General features: G+C 43.9%; 2 protein-coding genes across 14 annotated transcripts in view; one reads left to right on the top strand and one right to left on the bottom strand.

The window, feature by feature from the left end:
* LOC102149960 (uncharacterized 35.5 kDa protein in transposon Tn4556) overlaps window positions 1-13,882 on the bottom strand; it is a 60,793-nt gene extending 46,911 nt beyond the window's left edge. Inside the window, exons 1-3 of the mRNA XM_070254847.1 lie at window positions 13,483-13,882; window positions 13,236-13,420; window positions 12,389-13,116 (exon numbers count right to left, since the gene is read on the bottom strand). Of these exons, the coding sequence (XP_070110948.1) occupies window positions 12,442-13,116; window positions 13,236-13,420; window positions 13,483-13,882 (1,260 nt within the window). The 3' untranslated portion in view covers window positions 12,389-12,441. The remainder of the gene's footprint in view (window positions 1-12,388; window positions 13,117-13,235; window positions 13,421-13,482) is intronic.
* Window positions 12,023-13,898, top strand: part of ZEB1 (zinc finger E-box binding homeobox 1) — a 180,819-nt gene continuing 178,943 nt past the window's right edge. For 5 of the 13 annotated variants that reach the window (XM_070255221.1, XM_070255224.1, XM_070255227.1 and 2 more), the window contains exon 1: window positions 12,045-12,166. Coding sequence is in view for 3 of the 13 variants with exons in the window: in XM_023632375.2 (XP_023488143.1) it covers window positions 12,109-12,166 (58 nt within the window). In the remaining 10 variants the exon portion in view is untranslated. Of the gene's footprint in view, window positions 12,167-13,359; window positions 13,530-13,898 lie in introns of those variants that run through there. The other 8 variants (XM_023632375.2, XM_023632376.2, XM_023632377.2 and 5 more) reach the window with 8 other exon arrangements.

Below are 13,898 nucleotides of genomic sequence, written 5' to 3'. Positions count from 1 at the left end.
AAGCCAAAGCCAGTCCTTTGCAAAAAACTTCAGATATAAAAACCAAATATTTTTCAAAACTTTATCAGGGCAGACTTAACATAACAGTCCAATACTTGATACAGAACTTCAGTTCACACCTCTTTTAACTCTGCCTTTTCTGTCTGTTTTTGTACCTGTTTGTTTTTGACATTTTCACTGTTTAAAAACACCTCCAGAAGGTGAACAAAGAAATTAAAAATACTCAACTTATGCTACTGAAATGAGTTAATATTATAGAGACCCTAATAAAATACCTGAGCGCTAATTTTTCAAAATTCATTAACATTTGACTTTAGGAATAATTTTTATATTGATATAGAAGATTTGTACTGTAAAACTTCAAAATTCTGTCTTTCAAAATAACTTGATCTCATGTGATACTCACCAAAACCCTGTGAACACGTATGGGATTTTGGCTTATGAAAGGAAAATTAAGTTTGATTCTGCAGAGAACAAACTCCAGCTCAGAGAAGTTAGGTGATTTATCCAAGTTACATGTACAGTAGAGAGTTGAATGTGGACTCTCAAATCTCATTCATTCATCTTTTGCTAATATTAAGCTTTTTCCAGTCTGTAACTGTCCTCTGCCAGATGAAGACAGTCTTGATAGAAGAGAGACGAAAAGCCACCTGAGATTAAGAATTTATCATAGAAAATCTGCAAAATGGGAAATTGGCCAGAATTGTATGGTTTGGACATGGATCAAAAGTAAAAACGTTGTCTAAGAGAGATTTGTAACTTTTCAGATCATGCTATGCCTATGCTCATTAGCAGGGCTAAGAGTTGATTGTATTTCTACCTTACAGCTTTAAATGGAATCACTTACCATGATTTTCTTGTTTACAAGCACCACCCTGTAGTGAGTAACCTTACACCCAGAACTTTTTTCAGGAGGATTAGCCCTTTGGATCCATTACTAAAAATTACTATTATTCATGTTTTTGACAAGATAAATGTGTTCATCCTACCAAAATTCAAAAGGTACAAAGATACTCAGCAAAGTAAGTCTTTCTCTCTCTTCTGTACTTCAGCCTCCCAGAACCCCTCCCCAGAGGCAAACATTGCTACCATATGCCCCGCCACAGACAATCTACGCACTTACACATGTGTAAGTGTATGTAATTGTGCATATATACATTTATACATATGTATGTATAGATATATATTTATACATTTGTGTGTGTGTATATATAATAAATGGTAGCAAACTATATACACTATTATTTACCTTGCCTTTTTACCTGACTTTACTTTTTTATCTTTGAGAGCTTTTCAGATCAGCTGCTTTATTCTTTTCAAATGATTGCACAGAATTCCTAGGAAGTCCTTTGGATTACTCTCCAATTTTTGTGATAGTCAAGTATGCTTACTCAAGAATTCCAAAACTGCTAACCTTTGCTAGCACATAAGAGGGATCCTCGTAGTTAACTGCAAGGTTATTTTATAAGAGCAAGGAAGAATTTACAACTTACAAAAATTCTAAACACTGTTAATCAGACATTAATTTAAAAAATCCAGTGATAAGCTTAACTGGAATCTAAATGAAATTCAAACTGTTCTTTCACTAACAAGGGAGTTTTAAATAAATAAATACACACATACACGCGCTTTTTTTTGTAACACTAGGCACGAAAGAGCTTGAATAGGTCTCGAGATCTAGAGCCGGAATAATTATTGGTTTAATCCAGTATGGAATTTATTACATATTTATACATGTTCATCATTAGTCTATTTAAGTGTTTTCCTATATACATATGTTTCAAATCAGTGTAAAGAGGCTACCAATTTTCAAAAATTTTTAATCATGGTGAGACAAACTCATGTTTCTAGTGGCATCATATATTGGTACAATGCTTTTCAAAAGCAAGCTGAAAACATGTTTAAAAAGATATAACCATGTTCATTTTCATTGACTAAATAATTCCACTTTCGAGAATATTTCCCCAGGAAATGCTCAAAAACCAGACAAGCAAAAACTATACCACAACAGTGTTCATCCTTCACAAAACAAAAAAACTGGAAGTTTTTAAATTTAAATATTCAATGATAAGTAACTGGTTTAGTAAACTACAGTATACTGATTTGAGGAATTTTACAATCAAGTAAAAAAATTCAAGTATAAAGGAAACATTTGTGTTATGTTAAGCAAAAACAGCATAATACTAAACTATATGTAGTTCTCATATGTACATGGCAACAACTAGGCACTATTATAACTATACAAACTATATATGTGTAAAAAGGCTGAATAATACTAGTGTTGGGGTAGGAACAGGGAGGGTTGTCTTTACTCTAAGCGTTGTGTAATGTTACAGTGGACACCCCTAAGTGTCTCCTCAGACTTCTTCTGAGTTGATCGCACCTTCATGCACAGGAGGAGGTCCTGAAAGAAAGTGAAAGAGATGCACACAGATACAGAGTTAAGAAATGGAGTAGGGTTGCCTGCACATCTAAAGGTGCTCCAACTCCTCATTTGTGACACCTGGCTGTTCTCCTACTCTTGGATTCTATGGGGAAAAAAACCCAAAAACTTACATGCTTATTATAAATTTCTACCTTTTTTGCTTGGGCTGGTTTGAACTGGTGTCTGTTTACATACAAACCAAGAAATGAAACTAAGACAGTTTTAATACTTCTTTCATAATCTTTAACTTGTATTTTTAAAAAGTGCTACATGCCATCTAATTGAATTGCAAATAGTTATTTACCCTAGTATAGCAAGTTTACTTGTTGTGTAAACAATTCCTTAGACAATATAGCTAACATAAGCCAAGAGTATTTCTAGACAACATAACAAATATTCCAACTAATGTTAAACAAACAACATGTTAATACCATTTCTTCTTTTTGCCCTTTAATTAGAATCATTTCAACTCTGCCTGAAGTGACATTTTCAGGGCTAAAAATTATATTTTAGCCTTGAAGAGAAAAGCAGTGTGTAGGAATTACAGTGGATTATGTTCTTAATATCTGACTCTGATCATTGCTGGAGAAGTTGCTTTTGTTGTTTTTATTACCTATCATTTACTGTTTACCACATGCCAGGCACTATGTAAACACTTCACACACAATAGCTCATTTGCTCTTGACAAAGCCCCAGTGCTGGAATGATTCACAAATGGCAGGAGCTTTCCCTCTTTTCCATAATTATTGAGTGTGCTTCCCATTAGACAGGCATTGCTTTCGGAGGGAAATACAAAGATGAAAAGTTCAGACTAGGAGAGGAGACAGATGTAAAACATACTGTAGAAGTGATAAATGCTACAACAGTGATGTACAAGGTGCTCTGAAGGATGTGAGGGAATCACTAGCTATGTGGAGCTGGTTGTCTGATTCCCAAGAATCCCGATGCAACTGGAGAAGTGCTGAGATAATTTGAAACCCAGGGAAAGAAAACTAATCTGCTGTCTTGGAAATATGTAAGGTAACCTGGAAGACAGCAGAATCTGAATGGGGAGGATGTTAGTTTTTATGCTGTAGTAAACATAATAGTGGGAAAAAAGAGCAAGTATTAAAGGATACAATGGAGAATCTTTCTTAATAATCACTTATTTATATATTTATATACTTTTGAGGGCCTACCACATACTAAGGCAGTATTAGGAGCTGGAAAGACCACTACAAGAATGTGTTAACTGGAAACAATTTTATTAATATTGTAAACATTGGCAATATTTGTTAGCTTTAATTGCTTAAATTTGAAGAACAGTATTACACTACTTGTTGACATCATCTGGACACATTCTTCTTCATCTGTGCTTCATTTAGATAGCCACATCTTCTATTTGTACTGCTTTTCCTTGCTGAGTTATGCCTTTATAAATGATTACTAAGAAAAAAAACTTTTAAAATTCTCTTAATGCTTGCTGTTCTGCTCATTTTTCCTTTTCCATCATAGAATACTAATCAGCATCTCGTATAATGTGGACACTCAACTTTCTTTGGGTTTTTTTTTTTTTTTTAAAGATTTTATTTTTCCTTTTTCTCCCCAAAGCCCCCCGGTACATAGTTGTATATTCTTCGTTGTGGGTCCTTCTAGTTGTGGCATGTGGGACGCTGCCTCAGCGTGGTCTGATGAGCAGTGCCATGTCCGCGCCCAGGATTCGAACCAACGAAACACTGGGCCACCTGCAGTGGAGCGCGCGATCTTAACCACTCGGCCACGGGGCCAGCCCCTCAACTTTCTTTTTAAAAGCCTTTCATGGCTTACAATTTCTTTCAATAGAAGGTCCCAAATCCTTAGCATCTTCATGTGGTCTGCTTCCTGCTTACCTACTTTTGCAGCCTTATCTGGAAGATGTATTCCTCTTAGTCCATGTTTTCATTCTATTGGATTTGCTCCCCAAAAGAATTGTACTTTCATCTGGAGATTTCTGCACACGCTGTGACTGTTGCCTTTAACACTCTTCCCTCCATTCTTCTTCTGACAAATTTCATCACTTCTCCAAGAAAGACTTCCTTGACTCCAGGTTAGCATAGATGTCTCTCCTATGTATACTATATCTCCTGGACATTTGTGTAACAGCCTCTTGGCCAATCTGTTTCTTCCACAAACCTGCAAGCTTCTTGAGGTCAGGGATTGTATTAGGTATTTATAGCCTCATACAGTATCTGTCACATAGAATATGCTCAAGAATATTACTTGAATAAATGAACCAAAGAATAATGATTAAAACTACTATGTGGCAAAAAGCTAAATCTTATATAAAAATTAATGATCAATTAGCATAATGCTTTAAAGCTGCTTATAAAGATGAACAAAAAATGTTCAGTAAGTCAACAATCAATGAAAACATACTTCTCAATCATGAAACTTAAAAGCTTATATATTTTAGTAGGGAGAATAGTGGTCACCAAAGACGTCCATGCCCTAATCTCCAGGACCTGTGGATATGTTGGGTTATATGGCAAATGGCAATTAAGGTTGCAGATGGAATTAAGCTGGCTAATCTGCTGACCTCGAAATAGGGAGATATCCTGAATTATCCAGGCGGACATCAGTTAATCTCAAAAGCCCTTACAAATGGAAGAGGGAGGGAGAACTGGAGAACTAGCAAGCTGGCAGGGGGAGGACTCTGCTTAACGCCGCTGGCTTTGAAGACGGAGGAAGAGGCCCATGAGTCAGAGTGAGGGTGGCCTTTAGAAGCTGGAAAAGTCAAGGAAATGGGCTCTCCCCTAGAGCCTCCAGGAGGAGCCTAATTCTGCCAAAAGCTTGATTTTAGCCTGGTGAGACCCATTTTGGACTTCTAACTTCCAGAACTGTAAGCCTATATTTGTGCTATTTTAAGCCACTAAGTTTGTGGTAATTTTTTACAGCAGTGATAGGAAACTAATATACATACCCACAAAGAACAGGGTTGCATAGGACAGAAAACTTCAGATCCTGTTGGATTAAAGGAGATATAAGTTTCTCTCTCTATAAGAGAGATCTGGAGGTAGGAAGTCCAGGGCTGGTTATGGTATCCTATAGTGTCAAGGACTCAGGCTCCTTCAATCTTGTTGCTCTGCCTTCCTTAACTTTAAGGAGCTCTAGCCAGCAGGTCTGATTCTAAGCAGCAGGAAGAAGGAAAAGAATGGTGAACCACCTTCTTTGGAAGACTTCTTCAACGCTGCACACATCACTTCCACTTATATCTCACTGGCTAGAAGTGAGCAGCACAGTAACACCTAGGTACATGCAAGGACCATTCAGGTGGCCAGGTGATAACAGTGGAGGGTCCTATTACTAAAAAGGGAAGAAACATATTGAAGACAACTAGCTAGCTCCACTTTAATACTGCAGTATTGTGATTCCCCCCTCCCTCATTGTTTTAAGTATATAAAAGCAGTCTCTCCTAGATTTTAGATTAATTAGGGTAGGGGCCTTCATTCCACAAATAGTTCTTGAATACTATGTAATAGACTCTGACATATTTCTAAGTACTTGCTGGATTTTGCACGTACATACATTGGAACATAAGTATATACTTGGTCAATGAGTGACATAAGACATTTATTTATATCATATTCAAACTCCAGTGTTGTAATTAGTGGAAATAGAATTCTTAGTTGATAAGAAATAAAGTGAAAAAATACATTTTATTTCTATATGTGTATTACTCAGGGACCTGGCAGGAAACAGACGGCACCCTCAAAGGGTAAACTGAAGACAGTCTGATGAAGAGACTATTTACAGAGATGTGGGCAGGCTTAAGGGAACAAGTCAGAGATAAAGTACCCAAGGACTTGCAACAGGAAGAAATCATTACCATTCCTAGGCCTAAAGGGACAAAGGGAAGAAGCAGTTTGTGGAACTTGCCAAGATCTACAGCCATGGACAGGCTTGTCTGACTGGAGCCATGGCCTTAGGTAGAGGAATGAAGCTACTGCCAAAAGCCACAGACAGGCAGGAGGGAGTGCAGGGAAAGGTGAAATAAATATCCTGACCTCTCTCTCTTTCCTTTCTCTGATCATTTGCCAATGCCTCCAAATTGGCTGAAACCAAACAGACACCAGGGCAAAGAAGCCTGGGTGATGTGGTCCACAGAAATCAGCCTTTCAGATCACGGAAAGGCAGAGAACGGATTTTGAGGGACAGACAATAACTAACATAACATGAAAAAGCAAAGCACTTTACCAAGTAGGAATGATTTAAAAAACATTAAACAAAAAGAGAAAAGAATTGACATGACCAGAGCTATGTCAGATCTGGGACAAAGACAGACAGAGGAAAAGAATGATTAAAAAGCAAAACAGTAGAAAGGGACCCAATGTGTGAGCTATTTATGTAAGTATGATAAGGCGAGTAAGCAAAGAAATAGAGGCATGAGATGAAAGAACAAGAAGAGTCTGACCAGGGATCTTAAGGTTGTGGGTATATTTGAACACAGGGTATCTCTTATTCCCAACTTTTTCATGTGAGTTTAACACAGTGGCAGAATATCTAAAACCTGTTATTGCCTGCAAATATTTCAAATACATATATACCCGAGGGACTGAACAGTTGCAGTGATTGTAACTGAGGACCCACGGAATATAGAAGGCCAGGACTGTAGGTCAAAGAAACAGCCATACTGTAAGAGAACCAGTCAGTCGCTAAAAGTCAACATGCCAGAGGAAAGAAATACATGGAGATAAAAGGGAAAAAACAGCAGTAGAAACCAGGTACCAGACTTCTGATATCATGGTAAATACTGAAAATTCACTCAAAGCCAAAATATGCATGTCGCGCTCTCTCTAGTACAAATTACCTACGTATAGTGGTTAAATATGGGGAAAAAAAGCTACTCATGTTCATAAGAGATAGCAATATTAGCAACCAGAATCTATCTTCTGTAGAGCTAGGCTGTGAAAGCAATCTGTTTTAATTATTGTGATTTTATGGAAAAAAAAGTTTTACTTTTTGGATGCCAGCCCTAGTGGTCTAGTGGTTAAGATCTGGTGCTCTCATCAGTGTGGCCTGTTAGGCAACCACACCACCCGTCAGTTGGGTGTCATACTGTGATGGCTGCATGTCGCTGTGATGCTGAAAGCTCTGCCAACAGTATTTCCAATACCAGCAGGGTCACCCATGGTTTCAGTGGAGCTTCCAGACTAGACAGACTAGGAAGAAGGACCTGGCCACTTACTTCCGAAAACACTGACCACGAAAACCCTGTGAATAGGAGCAGAGCATGTCTGATGAAGTGCTGGAAGGTGAGAGGATGGTGCAGAAAGGGGGGCGGGGTCCTGCTCTGCTGTCCACAGGGCGCTAGGAGTTGGAATCCACTCCACGGCACTAACAACAAACTTTTGGATATTCATTAACATCCTTCAACATCACTCTCCACATTTACTTATACTTACATCTCCTTATATTAGACATGTTCCTGAAAAGTTGCCCCCAAAATAAAAAGCTCCACGTCTTAACATTTTATTGACTTATATTAAAAATAGCAGCCTTATTCCCTAGAGGGGGTAAAACCATGTAGTAGTGCAATATATTACAAAATCACACGGAGGTTTGAGGAAACACTTGTCCCTACTATTACCTCCTGGAGGCTTTGTTAGAAGAGTTGGTGTGGGTCCTAAAGACTGTCGGTTCTGCGCCACCCCATAGTCCTGTTTTCTTGCTGACTCAGGGATTGTAGAATCTGGTGAAACTGCAGATAGTGAAATGACCATTGCTCTCTTTTGTGTCACTGTGAACCACATACTCAGAGTTACTATTGAGCCAAGGACTGAGAGGCAACTTCACAGGATTCGAAATATATGGATAATACGTATCAAATTTATTTTTTTCCTTTAAAGCTCTAAGATCAAAATTACATGTTCATGTAATTAATTTAATTAACATAAATAGGTTATCCTTCCATGAAAATAATCAGCTTTTCATTTACTTATTTTTTGGTGAGGAAGATTTGCCCTGAGCTAACATCTGGGCTAATCTTCCTCTACATTGTACGTGGGTCGCCGCCACAGCATGGCTGACAAGTGGTGTAGGCCCACACTTGGGTTCCGAACCAATGAACCCGGGCCGCCAAAGCGGAGCACACTGAACTTAACCACCAGGCCATGGGGCCGGCCCCTCAACTTTTTATTTGAGGAAGATTACAGAATCATATTCTAAGTTATAATTCTCAAATGTGTTCAGGAAGTGAAGTACATGGAAATCATATGCTCCATGTGGAACAACAATGAAATAGCTACATTTTAAACTAAAAATGATTTTATGTCAAATTTTATCCTAACATACATAAATCTTCTATGAAAAGCAAATAGGTGCAAAGGGTTCATGAAAAATTTATAGAAAAAACCCTCAATATTGAAAATATTCTACCCATTTACATTTCCCCCTAAATTTAGAAAAGATTATAGTAATTCATTTTTAGCAGAATACCTCTCCTTCGGCATATGTAATCCTAGCGCTCCCTAGAAGCAGTGCTAACATTTCACTGACATTAAAAATAGGAGCATACATTGAAAATACATGATGGCACTACAATTAACAAAAACCAACAATACAGGATACATGTTAAACTCTTATTAGTATCCCTACCATGTTTGATTTAAATAAATCTAAATTTTAATAAATGTACTCCTTTGCTAAATTTATTCTAAAGATTTTTTCCAATTCTTTAGTTACATTTAAGAGGTAAGAAGCAATCTTCACACATGCATCAGGTTTAAAGCAGAAATTTATTCTGAGATGTACTTTGTCTTTCCCTCCAGTCCCTCCAGATTTCAATAATTTTGGAAACATTACAGCAGATAAAGTATATTAATCAAATATTGAGTTTATAACATATATAATTATTACAGCTTTAAAAAATTAAATTTTATATTAGATTTGGGATATCAATATTTCCTGTGCAAATTTTAGAAACAGAAATGAGCAGAGGGGCTGGCCCAGTGGCACAGTGGTTAAATGCACACGTTCCGCTTTGGCGGCCCGGGGTTCGCTGGTTTGGATCCCGGGTGCGGACATGGCACTGCTTGTCAAGCCATGCTGTGGCAGGCGTCCCACGTATAAAGTGGAGGAAGATGGGCACATATGTTAGCTCAGGGCCAGTCTTCCTCAGCAAAAAGAGGAGGACTGGCAGTAGTTAGTCCAGGGCTAATCTTCCTCAAAAAACAAAACAAAAAAAAAACCAAATGAGCAGAATTAATCATTTGGGGAAAAGGATTACGGACTATTTAAAATGAAGAACAATTAATCTCAAAATAAAGCAAGATGTAAGTCACAGTGAACAGCTTTTACATCCATGATTTCAACTGCTCCTAAGAACTAATGTGATGAAAGCAGATAAACAATCCTTACTTTATAGCCAAGAACAGATTCAGGAAAGGTCAACAATATTAACTGATTTAAGAAATATTTATTTACTGAGCATCTACTATGTGACTAAGTACTCTGCTAGGTGATGAGGGCACAGAAATGAACAAGCCAAAAAAAAAAGGTACCTTTCCACAGAGTTAAATAAAGTCTGGCCCAAGGTAACTAAACCATAACCACAAAAGTAAGGAAGCAAATGATTTCTACTTGGTTTGTCCTTTCATTTTTTTCTCTTGGACTTCAAGGTTAGGATGAACACTAAAGAAAGTTTCGTAGGGAGGGACAGGACAGGCACTTCAGAAAGAGAAAATCGCACGTGTGATACTTCCTAAGTAAAACGTGTGCTAGAAGTAGAAAGCATTTTTTTTCCTTTCTGATTGGAAATTAGGGTTGCTGTAAAAAAGATATATGTGTGGCTGGGGGGAGGGCGGGACACTGGCAAAGGATAAAACCTATAACCTGAATCAGAAGGCATCTGAAGAACATGACACAGCTATTAAGAGTGTAGGAAAAAAATTACCACTTGAACCAAGCAAAGCATGGACACCGTTGTGGTTCTGCCATGCACAAGTTCAGTTAACACAGTACTGAGACAAGCGAGAGCTGCCTGCACTTAAAACGATCATTAGGAATAACGATTCTAGTCTTGGCACTGAGGAGAGCAGACACAGACATAATGTATAGCACAGAATATTTACAGTCACACTTCATGCACCAATAAATAATGCATTCACTTCTCAAAATGCCAAAGCTAACGTGGGAGAGAAAATTTTCATCTATATTCAGGATTAAACTTTCTAATTTTAAATTACCAGACTTCAGGTGTAAATTTATTTCAGTTGAAAGGTTTGAGGAGATTATTAATTAACCTTCCAAAATTCTGGAGAGTATTTAAAAGATTATTTTAGCACGATAAAGACTCTTGCCATAGGTATAACAAAAATTATAGGCATAAATTTATTGAGCACCTACTGTGTGACAGCACTGTGCTGGGCGACTTACTATGTTATGTCTAATACGCTATATGTCATGTTTCAGTTTTCTCAATTTGTCTACCAATAACTCCCACATTGTTAATTTATAACTGTTATTTGAAATACAGCTCAGTTCACGTATTCCATAAAGTTGGTCCCAAAGACATTTCCTCATTGGAAGGGGGTGGGGGGAATCTAAATCCTACTGAATACTGAAGACTTGACTTCCTTGGTATTTGTGGTGTTATCTATGTGGTCTTTCAGAAATCCCCAAACTCGCGCAAAGTCAGGGACTCGAGATGCGATCAGCAATCCATCAGTCTCAAAGCCCGCGTCCGTGGGCGTCGTTTCTCGCCTTAAGGTCCTCTACAGCGACAACCGCCCATCTAGGCGTCAGTCACGGCCTGTTAACACCTTCACGCCGAGTCTCCAGCCCCGCCGGCCTCTGCGCTCTGCCCTACGGGCGCGAAGGGCGAGGGGCGGCGGGGCGCGGGAGGCCGAGGTGACAGCAGGTGAGAGGCAGCGCGGATGAGGAAGTGAGACGGGGACAGTATGGCTATTACTCATTCCGCTTTACCGCCCAGGCTGCTGGCAAGCGGAACTTGCCGCCCTGCTTTGGGTCCAGCTGAAGTTCTACCTAACTGAAGTCACTTCCCAGCCCGGGTCGCCGGGGGAAACCCGCGCGTCCGGGGAAGGGAAGGGCGTCAGGTAGCGCTCCCGTGACGTGCGTGGCCTCGCCGTTCCCGATCTCGCCCTGCCCTAATACTGGGACGCCCGGGGAGCCACACACGACCCTCTCCGGGGCCCCGGGGCGCAGCCCAACCTGAGGACGAGGGCGGACAGGTGGCTCCGGGCTCTCGGAGGGGCAGCTCTGAGGGCACAGGGTCCCAGGGCGAAGGAGCCAGACCCCACGCGCCCCAGGCGGCCGCGGCGGGTGTGGCCAGTTCAGAGGCGGAACGCCGCGAAGTCTTCCTACTTTACCTTTCTCCCTCCGGCGGCCTGTCGTCCCGCGGGCCACGTCCCCACAGTCTCCCAGTGCCCCCCTCCCTGTCCCCCGACACCTGAAGGGAACTTTTTCCTCTCCCCCCGGATTCAAACTCAGCTGCTTCTACGGTTGCCGCAAACCGTGCTCTCCCTAGCAACAAGGTTCCGGCCGTAGAGCGAGCGGCTCTAGGTGTAAGGAAGGTGATGTCGTAAAGCCGCGAGTGTCGTAAACCAGGTGCGGTGGGGAGGGGGGAGGGGTGGAGGCGGAGGGGTGGGGGGGAAGGGGGAGGGAGGGGGAGGAGGTGACTCGAGCATTTAGACACAAGCGAGAGGATCATGGCGGATGGCCCCAGGTGTAAGCGCAGAAAGCAGGCGAACCCGCGGCGCAATAACGGTGAGTGGCGGAGGGGACCGGGGAGCGGCGGAGTCAGGGGGAGCCGGGCAGCCGTGGCGCCCCCGGGGGTGAGGGGGGCGAGCCGGGCCGGGGGCGGCCGGGGCAGGGACGGGCAAAGTGGAGTGGGAAAGTAGAAAGTAGTGCTCCTGCCCCCCTCCGCTGCCGCCGCGGCCGGAGCCGCGCCGCGGCCGCTCGCTCTCCCTGAACCGTTATGTCTCTTACCTGGTCTCTCTCCGCCTAGCGGCTCCTGCCGCCCCTGCCGCCTCCCTGGACCGTTAGCCGCCGCCGCCGCCGCCGCATCCCCGGCGCAGGGCGGGCGGCCCGGACGCGGCCGGCCACTTTTCTGGTCTCGGGTGGAGCGGCTGTTGCTTCTTTTCGCACTTTTCCCCACTCTTTCGCCCTCGGCGCCTCCCCGCTCCCCCTCCTCCCCAGCCCGCTGCGGCCGGCTCCCCGGGCGGGCGCCGAGGCCCCGGAGCCGCGGAACTAACTTGTGCCCGGCGCTGACCGTGCAAAGTGGCTTCCGCGCGCCGCCGCCCCGGCCGGCCGGCGCCGTCGCTCGGGCCCCGCGCCTCGGGCCGGGCGGGCCGGCCGGGCTGCGAGCGCGCGGCGGCGGCGGGCGGGCGGGACGCGGCGGCCGTGGGCTGCGTGTCGTCCGTGCGCGCGTGTGCGCGGTGCGCGCCGCGGGCGGACGGGCTCGGCCGGCGGCGGTAAAGTTGTGACCGGCCGGCGAGGCGCGCTCGCGGACTGGGGATTAGCGGCGCGGAGGCGCGGGTCCCTCCGCGCCCCTCCTCCCCGCGCGCGGGTCCCGAGCCCCGGGCCCCCGGCCTGGGGCGCCGAGGCGAGCCCCGCGAGGAGGTCCCCGCGGTGCGGGAGCTGGCGCGGAGACGGGGCGGGAGCGGCCGGGGCCGTGTGGATGGCGGCGAGCTGGGCACGGCGGTGTGTGGAGTTACCTGGGCTCACAGACGGGGAAGCACCACCGACAGAGCCCCTCCCAGGGGAAGACCCCGTCTCCGCGCCGGGCTGGGGTTCTGTGCCTACGCCTCTCTTTCGGTTTTGGGGAAGTTGTTACCTGGGCCGGACGCTCGGAGCGCTGAAGCCGGATAATGGAGCTTGGATGGCGCTCTCGGTCTCGGGTGGGAGGAGGGTGGGGGAGGGGGCGGACGGACCGACGGACGCGCGGGTCCGCTGCTCGCGCCGCAGCTGCGGTGTTTATTGATTTGTGCTGATGTGCCGGGGACATGCACACCCCTCTGCCTGGCGTGAGAGTTAAAAAAAAAGAAAAAATAAGAGAGAGCGCGAGAGAGCGAGACCCGAACATGTGGTTGTTGTTGCACAGTCGCCTTTTCCAGTTTGGAGAGACGTTGTAAGTTGATTGTATTTCTGCTTATCTCCGGGGCGATTCTGTGCTTTCTCTCTCTCTTGTTCAGCAGTGAAATGTCTGCTGATTGTTATTGTCTGGACAGTTCCTGTGGCGAGAGGGGCGAGACTTCTCCGCCCGGGGGCGGCGGGAGCGCGGGGAGAGGCCCCCGCCCGGCCGGCCGGGTACCTGTTTGTATAATAATGGGCGGCAACGGCCCTGCCGCTGGCTGCAGCGAGGCTATATAAGGAATTACGCGTACATTTCGGACCAAGGGGCTCCTTTTGGTTCCTGCGTTCTTTAAAAAACGAGGTTTTAAGAGTAGGGCAATGAATGCGCCTATAGTGGGATGGCTGCATCTTCCAGAAAATGAGG

The sequence above is a fragment of the Equus caballus genome, chromosome 29 (genome assembly GCF_041296265.1).
Source record: "Equus caballus isolate H_3958 breed thoroughbred chromosome 29, TB-T2T, whole genome shotgun sequence".
Taxonomy (NCBI): domain Eukaryota; kingdom Metazoa; phylum Chordata; class Mammalia; order Perissodactyla; family Equidae; genus Equus; species Equus caballus.
The sequence above is the reverse complement of the archived record's forward strand: the minus strand, read 5'-3'. Positions and strand labels throughout refer to the sequence as shown.